The sequence below is a fragment of the Gymnoscopelus braueri genome (assembly GCF_963280865.1).
Source record: "Gymnoscopelus braueri genome assembly, chromosome: 21".
In the NCBI taxonomy this organism is placed as follows: Eukaryota; Metazoa; Chordata; class Actinopteri; order Myctophiformes; family Myctophidae; genus Gymnoscopelus; species Gymnoscopelus braueri.
This window is the reverse complement of record NC_137623.1, coordinates 11559026-11569572: the sequence shown is the minus strand read 5'-3', so window position 1 is coordinate 11569572 and position 10547 is coordinate 11559026. Positions and strand designations below refer to the sequence as shown.

At 38.0% G+C, this 10547-nt stretch overlaps 1 protein-coding gene across 1 annotated transcript; it reads left to right on the top strand.

The window, feature by feature from the left end:
• Positions 1 to 1321: 1321 nt before the first annotated feature.
• On the top strand, positions 1322 to 10543 carry LOC308076682 (B-cell receptor CD22-like). The gene is made up of 8 exons (XM_080417087.1): positions 1322 to 1446; positions 2023 to 2084; positions 2607 to 2996; positions 4151 to 4474; positions 5079 to 5363; positions 6460 to 6550; positions 7366 to 7402; positions 8866 to 10543. The coding sequence occupies exons 2-8, from the start codon at positions 2027 to 2029 to the stop codon at positions 9106 to 9108; spliced, it is 1428 nt and encodes a 475-aa protein (XP_080273213.1). The 5' UTR covers positions 1322 to 1446; positions 2023 to 2026; the 3' UTR covers positions 9109 to 10543.
• Positions 10544 to 10547: the final 4 nt, after the last annotated feature.

The window sequence follows — 10547 nt, the reverse complement described above, 5'->3', positions numbered from 1 at the left end:
TGTACTTTGGAATACTTAAGTATATTTAAAAGCAATGACTTTTTTTACTCTTACTTGAGTAACATTTTGACTGAGCTACTTTTACTTACAGTGGAGTACATTTGACCAAGGAGTATCTGTACTCATACTCAAGTACTGCGGTCGAGTACTTCGTCCACCTCTGCCAATCGGGTACATATCCTGTCAGCAGTGTGTGGTGATTTTCAGCAGTTAAAAGTAGGGTAAGGGATTTTCTCTGGTTTAAGTAAGTGGTAAATATCTATATTCTGATAGTACTCATTGCTACAGAGTGTTCTGTAACAGGAGTCTCCATGTCTCTCCAGCTCTTTGTTAAACAGAAAATGCATTTTCAGGTCGGGACACCAATTTGATCCAATCGCGATAGAGAACTCAGTCAGGATACATATTAAACCAGTGAAACTGGAAGTAATGACACAAAGAAATGAGCAGACAAAATTGGAGATGGAACACTAAAAATGAAGCTGATCAATGTGTACTCTCTCCTGAAATGTTGTCACCTACCTGAATTCTTTTTTTTTTCTTTTTCTGTTTATCAAAGAGCTGGAGAGACGGAGACCCCTGTGACTGAACAAACACTATAGCAATGATTACTATCAGAATATAGTGCTTTAACCTTTTTTATCCACCTTTTTTCCCCAATTTATTGGAGTACCTGGTTACCTGCTAATGATCAATATCACCCTCCCCGCCCGGCTTAACTCCCCTGAACATGGGCCAAATGTGTTCGCATAGACGCCCGACAAAGCCGGATGCAAGTGCTTTAACCTTTTAACAAAAAAACTTTTGTTTTCACCCAAAAAAATCACAACCTACATCTTAAATGCTTTGTACCAGAAGCAGATTTCCCAAATGGCCTGTCTACTCCAGGTCTCAACACCTGTTTTGAGATTGTGTGTTTGTTGGAGAAGAGATCTAGTATCAGCCAATGCATCAGATTCACAAAACAATGGAAAGGAATGGAAATTGTAGGTGCCAACATCCCTGTAGCAATTCTTTCAACACATTGGCTCCATGCCCCGATGCATTGGGTCATGGCAAAAGGTAAAAGTTTGGACAGTGTTCCGAAAGCTTTCCATATTCAGCGTACAATTACCTGATTGTGGGAATATTTGGTCAAGCTTAATAATTTACCTCAAGATAAACTGCTGCATCATTTTCTAAAGTGTGATTCACACACGGACAGCTCTGCACCCCTGGGTGTTGCCAAAGGGGAAGCTGGTCATCTGGATGTCGCACTCCTGTTGTTTTTGAAGCGTTACTTCATTTTCTTATTTGTAAGTCGAGGCTTACCAAACAAGGCTTTGTTTTTCTGATTCATTCTTTGACAGTGTCAGTGAGAGACAGGAAGGGCAGGAAAGAGCCTTGAATTCAGGCCTGCTGCGGGAAGTACTATAGCCTTATTTATGTGGTATACACTCTTACCAGGTGAGCTCTGTTATCCTCTTTAACAGTGGTGGAAAAAGTACCATTTTCTTTTGTGTGGAAATACTCTGTTACAAGTAAAAGTCCGGAATTCAAAATTTCCTTGTGTAAAAGTACAAAAATATTGCTATGAAATGCTTTAAGTACAAAAGTAAGAGTACTCATTATGCAAGTTTTCAAATGTATAATGATCTTTTGAAAAATAGCAGATCTACAAACTCACTATGCTATGCTTTGTAGGGCTGAAGTGGTTAATGTATGTTTTGTAATAATAATCTAAATCTACAAAGTAACTTGTAACTAAAGTTTTCAAATAATTGTAGTGGAGTAAAAGTATAATATTTGCCTCTGAGATGTAGCGGAGTAGAAGTAAAAGTACAGAAATGTTTAAATACACCATTAAAGTAAAGATACCTCAAAATTGTACTTAAGTACAGTACTTGAGTGAATGTACTTGGTTACTTTACACCGCTGCTCTTTAAGGGAATTATTGTAATCCCAGGCTCATAGCCCTTTCATGGTTCAGTAAATGCTATTAAATGCTATAACAAAAATAACAAGTATTGTGTTCATTTTCAGGTTTATGGCAGCACTGTATGTGAAAGCCTTGACAGGCTTGTTAATGGTCTTCTTTCTGTCTGGTGAGTTGTACATTATAAATAACATTTGAAATAGGCAGCTCTATGTCCAGTCACAGTACAGGATCTTTTACATTCAACATGATCCTTGCAGCATCATGCTAACAACGTTTCAATGGTTTTCAGGGGCTCCTAACCCTGGTCCTCTGGGTAACCCCTAGTAGGATGAAATACCAGCATTATGTTTATAATAAATATAATCTCAACAATATGATCTGTATATATTTTATTAGCAGTGGTGGAAAAAGCAATACCACAATGTAGAAATACTCTGTTACAAGTAAAAGGCCTGTGTCAAAATGTTTGGCATCAAAATATATTTAAAGAACCAAAAGTCAAAGTACTAGGATGTTTGAAAATGGTTAATGTATGTTTCATAATATCATAATTTATATCTGAAAAGTAACTAGTAACTAAAAGTTTTCAAATAATTGTAGTGGAGTAAAAGTACAATATTTGCCTCTGAGATGTAGTGGAGTAGAATGTTTTTACATCTCTTATTCTGCAACTGTATTTCCCCCTCAGGTATACATCTTATCTCATCTGAACCGGCTAGCCTATTCATTACAACACCAAAGACGATGGAAGCATTAAGTGGCTCATGTGTCCAAATTCCATGTAACTTCAGCACCAGAGACGAAGTGCTGTTCAGCGGCACAGGAGACACCTTTGGAGTGTGGCTGAAGGATTCTTCTCATTTTGGTGGCCATCCGGAAAGAGTGATCTTCAACAGTAGTAAAACTGTTAATCCCTACCAGTACCAAGGGGAGATTCCTGGAGACCTCCGCCAGAGAAACTGCACCACTATCTTTTACAATCTGACCACTGATCAAGCAGCTGATTACTACTTCAGAGTGGTGAATAACGCATTCAAAGCAACAGCAATTGATGATCCTTTTAAGATAACAGTTACTGGTAAGAGAGTTTCCTCCTTTTCATTAGTACAGTTTTATTCAATGTTATAACAATACTGGACAACTGAAAATTAGTTTTTAGGCTTTGTACGTGGGCGTCAATTGGGCCAAGGTAGACAGGTGCCATACCTTGCCATTTCTCCAGAGAAAAAAACAAACAAAAAAAATATGAATAGTATCCTAATGCAGGTGTAAGACCATTGTGACCATAGTGTTATAGGTATAATGCATAGTTTGCTATGCATTTCGGAGGTTTTGACCCCCCAAAAAAAAAATCCTGGGCTTTGCCGTGCGCCCAGGATAAGTGTCCCTTATTTTCATCTCTGGGAGTTGGCAACCCTAACCTTGCCATACCTTAGCTTTTGCTGAACTGACGCCACTATATGTACAGTGCAGATCAAAATGTGTATAAGACACACAGTTGATAACACTAGTTAGAGAAAGGGTTTTGAGCAGAAAGCTGGTTTAAATTTCTTATCACCCGAAATCTGGTTTAAATGTATGAACCAACTAGAGAGGTTTGAGAAGGGGAAGTGAACGGCTTCATTAACCACAAGTGGAGTTCACCAATGTCACAACAGTTGTACAGTAGAATCATCCAGAGTGTTAATTTAACCCTGAGAGTGTACAAATTGACCCATAAGGGTTTCAACAACTTCATGTGAGCATGAAGCAATGATGTTTGTTCAGCAGACACTTCCTGGACATTTGTATGTTCACAACGATACCTGCTGATCGATTGTTGATGGTGTTATGTGTATTATTGTAACTGTATAGTATCACTGCCTGTTATTTTATAGGAGGTTAAGACCAGTGCTATGCTATGCCATGCATTAGACATTTTGTAGAAAGTCTATGATCCAAATACTCAGGCTTAATAGGTGCAACACCACAGGATTGAGTCAGCCAGTGACCTGTATATCATCTCTTCTTTTTAACCCATTAAGACCTGGAACGCATCTGTGTCATTTTTTTATTTGAGCTAAAAAGCGTTATTTTACACTTTGGCTCATTCAAAATGAGCAGATCTACGAGCTTGTAGATCTGCTATTTTTGAAAAATCGTGAAAATGTGTGCAAATCTTTTAATATATATTGTTGTAATATATTGTACAAATCAGTGCAGCACACGTACATGTTTTTAAACTTACCACAGATGATGCTCCATCCCCCAACACGACACACAACATCTCAAGTGTGCAGAAGGAAGGTGACATTGCTACCTTCACCTGTTCAGCCATCGCTCCTTGTCCCGCATACCCCCCTGTCCTGCAGTGGAACCCCTCACGGGATGCTGACACGCAGACACAGTTAGAGGAAAATACAGACCGGACCATTACAGCTAGATCACAGATGACGCTCACACTCGCAGAAGAGCTCGATGGTGTCAATGTCAGCTGTTCAGTTCACTACCCTGTCAACGGAACAGAAAGCAACTTCAAAACAACAAATAAGACGTTGCTGCGTCTTGATGTTTCATGTAAGACGTTTTATGATTCTCTTTCTCTCAACACGTAACACTTAAAGTTAGGGTAAGTGATTTGCTTTGGTTAAAATAAATGTTAAATAGCTCTATATTCTGATAGTACTCATTGCTATAGAGTGTTCAGTAAAAGGAGTCTCCCTCCCATGTCTCTCCAGCTCTTTATTAAACAGAAAATGCATTTTCAGGTCAGGATACCAATATCCAATCGGGAACTCAGACAGGATACAGATTAGACAAGTGAAATTGGAAGTGATGACACAAAGAAATGAGCACAATTGGAACTGGAACACTATAAAAATGAAACTGATAAATGGATACTCTCTCCTGATTCTCTGAAATGTTGTCACCTACCTGAAACTGAATTTTCTGTTTAATAAAGATCTGGAGAAACAGGGAGACTCCTGTTACTGAACATACACTCTATAGCAATGATTACTATCAGTATAGAGCTTTAACCTTTTAACAAAAACCTTTTTGTTTTAACCCGAAAATATCACTTACCCTACCTTTAATAATATGTTAATGCTATAACCACGTTATTTTTGTCGTGTGGAAGGTACATTTGCTCATGGAGATTCCTCTCTCAAATCTTCCACAGACTCCCCCAAGCGGACGTCGGCCTCCATCAGTCCTGCTGGTGCGGTGTCAGTGGGTAGCTGGGTGAACTTGACCTGCACCAGCACAGCCAAACCACGGGTCCACAGTTTCATCTGGTTCAAGACCAGCAAAGACGGACCCACCACCAACGTGTCCGTTGGATACTTCTACAGCTTCAATGTGAGCTCCGCGGACGATGGTGGAGCTTATTACTGTGAGGCCACGAATAATCTCGGCACTCAGCGTTCACCTGAGATTCATCTGCCGATTGATCTGCCGATTGAAGGTAAAACCAGCAGTGGTGGAAAAAGTACTCAAATGTTTTACTTAAGTAAAAGTATCAATAGAAGCAATCTGTTACAGGTTAAAGTCCGGAATTCAAAATTTACCTTAGTAAATGTACAAAAGTATTGGTATCAAATACGTATCAAAATAAGTGTTAAATAGCTTTCTATTCTGATAGTACTCATTGCTATAGAGTGTTTGTTCAGTAAAAGGAGTCGCCCATGTCTCTCCAGCTCTTTATTAAACAGAAACAGAAATTGCATTTTACTGATTGGCTTAAAATGTGTCACCTACCTGAAAATGTACTATATTCTGTTTACTAAAGAGCTGGAGAGACCCCTGTGACCGAACAAACGCTCTGTAGCAATGATTACTATCAGGATATAGTACTTTAACCTTTTCAACAAAAAATATATACAGTACGTACTGTACGTATATACCAAAAAATATCACTTACCTGGTTGTACCAAAAGTAAAAGTACTTAAATGTTTGGAAATAGCAGATCTGCAAGCTCACAACGCGTCGCGATGCGACGCGTTGTGAGCTTGTAGATCTGCTATTTTCAAATAGCTTAGGTATAACATAGGGCTAAAGTGGTTAATGTATGTTTTATAATGTAATAATGTATATGTGCAAAGTAACTATAGATCTAAAGTTTTCAAATAATTTTAGGGGAGTAAAAGTACAATATTTGCTTCTGAGATGTAGTAGTGGAGTAGAATTAAAAGTACAGAAAATTGGAAATACCCCAGTAAAGTAAAAGTACCTCAAAATTGTACTTAAGTACAGTACTTAAGTAAATGTACTTAGTTACTTTACACCACTGAAATCCAGAAGTATTCTATGTGGAATGGTGGATGAGATTCAGGTTCTATTGTTGGATACAGTATGTAGAGCCCTAGTTTTAACCTGAGCTACATTACATACTGTTTAGAATATACAAAAATGGCCATGTTGCAGTAACGTTAGTAAAGGTAAGGGTTAAAGGTATGAATTTGGCATGGTCTGGTCACAGGACATTTCTCTTTCTATGTCTGTCCATTCAGCAATGCATCATCATAAAGAATGACTCTCTGCTATACTCACTTTCTTAAAGGATCAGAAGACCCCTCTGTATCATCTCTCGCTATCATTGGAGTGATCATCACTGTGGTTATTTTAATGATCTTCCTGGGTGTCTCCATTTGGTAAGTGTGTAACACTGTTATGATAGGCTCAGACTACACTTTTAAAATAGAATGTCCACATACGTATATACCCAATGTCCATTCCAGGGTTTGAAAACATGTTTTGTCATGCAATTATTATGTATAAATGTACCCTGAGGCTAAACATTACAAAATCTTGTCACCAACTTTAACCATAATCAACCAAGAAATACCCTATGTTCATTTAACCCATTTAGACCGTCATTTTTAGATTTCTTTGGCTATTCAAAAATAGCAGATCTACAAGCTCATATGAGCTTGTATATCTGCAATTTTTTTGAAAATTCATGACAATTTGTGCAAATCTTTAAATATATATATTTTTAAAGCGAACATTTGTGAAATATTTTGTTCCAGGGACCTCCAGAAGCAAAGATTTGAGTTACAAATGTTTGCTTTAAAAAATATATATTCTCACATTTTCATGATCTTTCAAAAATAGCAGATGTACAAGCTCATAGCGCGTATATCTGCTATTTTTGAATAGCCAAAGAAATCTAAAATGACAGAGATGCGTCCCCGGATTGAATGGGTTAAAAATTTACCAACAGTTTATATTTTGGACTAAATCTGGGGGGGGGGTTAGAAAAGTTGAGCTATAGTGCAGGGAGGCACTGACAGGAAAAGAACCTCAGAGACCAAGGGAAGATCATGATCTTGCTAATGTTAGGATTACATCAGTTTCACTGCATGTCAACTCATCCCCTCTCTTTCTGTCCACTCTTTAATCCCAAATGTTTTGTTGTTGTTGTTGTTGTTTTTTTCACCTTTAATGGTAAGTTAATGTCTTTCAGGTGGTTGCATTCAAGACGTTCAGTTGCACAGACACAGGTTGGAAAGTTTCAGTTTTATATACTTTTGACACAAATCTGACGTTCCCGTGGCTTTTCTCCATGGGAAATAAAAATTATCTGAATAATAATAATAATATAATATAATATAATATAATATAATATAATATAATATAATATAATATAATATAATATAATATAATATAATATAATATAAAATTATCTATTTATCTAAATAAGGTGCTATAAAACGAGCTGTGTGCTGTCAGTTGAAGTGTATACAGTACAGATAAACTGAAGACTGGTTTGTAATTGCTACTACTGTATCGCTATTACTTACAGTAGACCCTCCAGAAAAACGCGGGCAAATATCCTTGATTATGCGGGCTAAAACTCTTGATTATGCGGGCTAAAACACTTGATTATGCGGGCTAAAACTCTTGATTATGCGGGCTAAAACTCTTGATTATGCGGGCTAAAACACTTGATTATGCGGGCTAAAACTCTTGATTATGCGGGCTAAAACACTTGATTATGCGGGCTAAAACTCTTGATTATGCGGGCTAAAACTCTTGATTATGCAGGCTAAAATCCTTGATTTTGCGATGAAATATGCATTTTTTTTTCAATTTTATGCGGTGAAATTGTGGGAAGTTGCGAAATATGCGGAAAGTTATGAAATATGCGGCAATATGCGGCAATATATTATGCGAAATATGCGATATGCGATACGCGAAATATGTGAAAAGTTGCGGAATATGCGGAAATATGCGATGCGAATCGCATATTATGCGATGCGAAACGCATATTATGCAATGCGAAACGCATATTATGCGATGCGATGCACATATTATGCGATGCAGCCTTTTTGAAAAAACGTTACCCCTGCATAATTATGCGCCATTTTGCTGATTATGCGGTAAATTCTGCGATCGCATAATCGCATTTTTCTGGAGGGTCTAATTACTGTTTACTCTTCTTAAAGGAGTAGTTCACCCAAAAAATTACTTTACATTTTTTTTTCTATCAATTAATGAAGCCTTGAAGTTTTTTGTTTTTGTCACATTCCTGAGACAATAATTTGATGACCAGGTCATCGTTCAGCGGGAGACTCTTTGAGTCTCTTTGAGTCTCCTGCCACAGACAGAGTGTCATCAAATTATTGGCTCAGGAATGTGAGCCAACAGCGGTATTTTCAGAGCATGTTTATTTTAGTGATCAATCAATCGATTGTATTCCTGCTTGGATCAATTTGCAAAGTTCCTATTTATCAGTATAACAATGAAAACTCTTTTTTCAAGGCTTTAAAGAAAAAAAATGAAAAAAAATCTTTTTAATATTAATGTTACATTATGATTCAAATCTTAGTGTTTTGCCAATTATTTGGGGGCCCACTTGCAGTATTCTCACGGCCCACCAGTGGGTTGAGAATCACTGGAACACATGACATGATAATTTTTATGTAATGTTACTCACTGCTTTTCCACTTCATGCGTTCAACAGAGACAACTGGTTGGGGTGCCGGCCAGTCAGAATGTGGACGAGGACATCCACTACGGCGAGATCGACTTCTCCAAGATGCAGTCCAACAACAGGGGGTCACGGTCGCAGGTCACGGAACCAGAACCGAACACAGAGTATGCAGAGGTCAAAGCGGGACAGCGCCGTGCACACACTAGCTCCAATGTCACAGAGACCGCTAACGAGCCAAATGATGACATATATGCCCAAGTGAAGAAACACTGACTGAAGATAACGTTGTCTATTACAAAAGTGGTAGGTCTAATCACACAACTGGTCGGTTAGGTGTGGTATAACACTTGACCCCATTAAGACCTGAGGCCGATTCTAAAAATGTTAACAGTTTAAAAAAAAGAATAAAAAAAAGAATCTCAAAAATATTTTGTTCCAGGGACCCCCAGAAGCAAAGATTTGAGTTTCTCTAAAAATATATCTGTTCAAAGATTTCAACACATTTTCACAAATTTTCAAAAATAGCAGATCTACGAGCTCATGCACTCGGTGCCGTGCTATATGAGCTTGTATATCTGCTATTTTTGAATAGCCAAAGAAATCTAAAATAACCTCTGAAATGTACCTTTTAGATCAGTGGTTGGTTGTCAAACTTTTTTGGGCTCAGGGCACCCCTGTAAATAACTTTTTTCATCCACGGCACCCCTGAATTACATTACTTTACAGCATCTTACATTTATGTCATATATTACGGTATGTAAATATGTAAATATTTTCCCCTAAGATACAGTATGTCACGAGGAAAACTTGAGAGAATATCCGCTTCCATTAGGACAGATTGAAAATGAAAAATACATGAAAATACATTACGTTTAACCACTTGAAACCCCAGCATCCCTATTCTGGGGGGAACATTCTCCAATAAATAGCAGATCTATAAGCTCACATCTGTGAGCTTCAAGACCTGCTATTTTTGGTGAAGATATTTGGTGTAGTTTGAAAAAAAGAACACACAAAGTACAGTGTAAGTCCCTTACACCTATGCGTGCGGGGTCGAACCAGTGACCTCTGAGACACTGGTCAGCCTCCCTAGTTGAGGCTAACCTGACACTCCATCCATGCATGGCAAAATGTATTATTTAGAGATGGCACATGTACACAACAGATAATAGTTATTATAATGCATTTCCCAGATAAAGAAATCAGAGACACTGAGGATTGTAAACGTCCTGTGTCATTTGGTGATAACACGGTTTCCCCCTAATGTGAGTGAATGCACAAGTTCCCACAAGGTCCCTCCCTACACAAGCTGTGTGTGTGTGTGTGTGTGTGTGTGTGTGTGTGTGTGTGTGTGTGTGTGTGTGTGTGTGTGTGTGTGTGTGTGTGTGTGTGTGTGTGTGTGTGTGTGTGTGTGTGTGTGTGTGTGTGTGTGTGTGTGTGTGTGTGAACAAGAACCATCCATAGTGTGGCAAATTAGTATTTAACTACTTTAAACTTGCTGTTTTGGGCATGGGTTAGGGTTATTTCCGTTTTTAATTGTTCCGTATTTGTAACAAAAGTTGCCTTTGTGATTTCTGTTATCTGATATGTTTGTTCCGCATCACTTTGCCTGTGAGAGCATCTGAATGGAGTCATGTTCAAAAGACTCATAACTTTTGGGTGCCATGTTTCATACGTACATCCGTACGTATCCAAACCTGAATTATGAAGAA

Bases quoted from the DNA above. Each gene is read 5' to 3' on its own strand.
- LOC308076682 (XM_080417087.1), top strand. From the start codon at position 2,027: ATGGCAGCACTGTATGTGAAAGCCTTGACAGGCTTGTTAATGGTCTTC. The intron at 5,364-6,459 runs GTAAAACCAGCA...ACTTTCTTAAAG, and splicing joins GATTGATCTGCCGATTGAAG to GATCAGAAGACCCCTCTGTA. The intron at 7,403-8,865 runs GTTGGAAAGTTT...TGCGTTCAACAG, and splicing joins GTTCAGTTGCACAGACACAG to AGACAACTGGTTGGGGTGCC.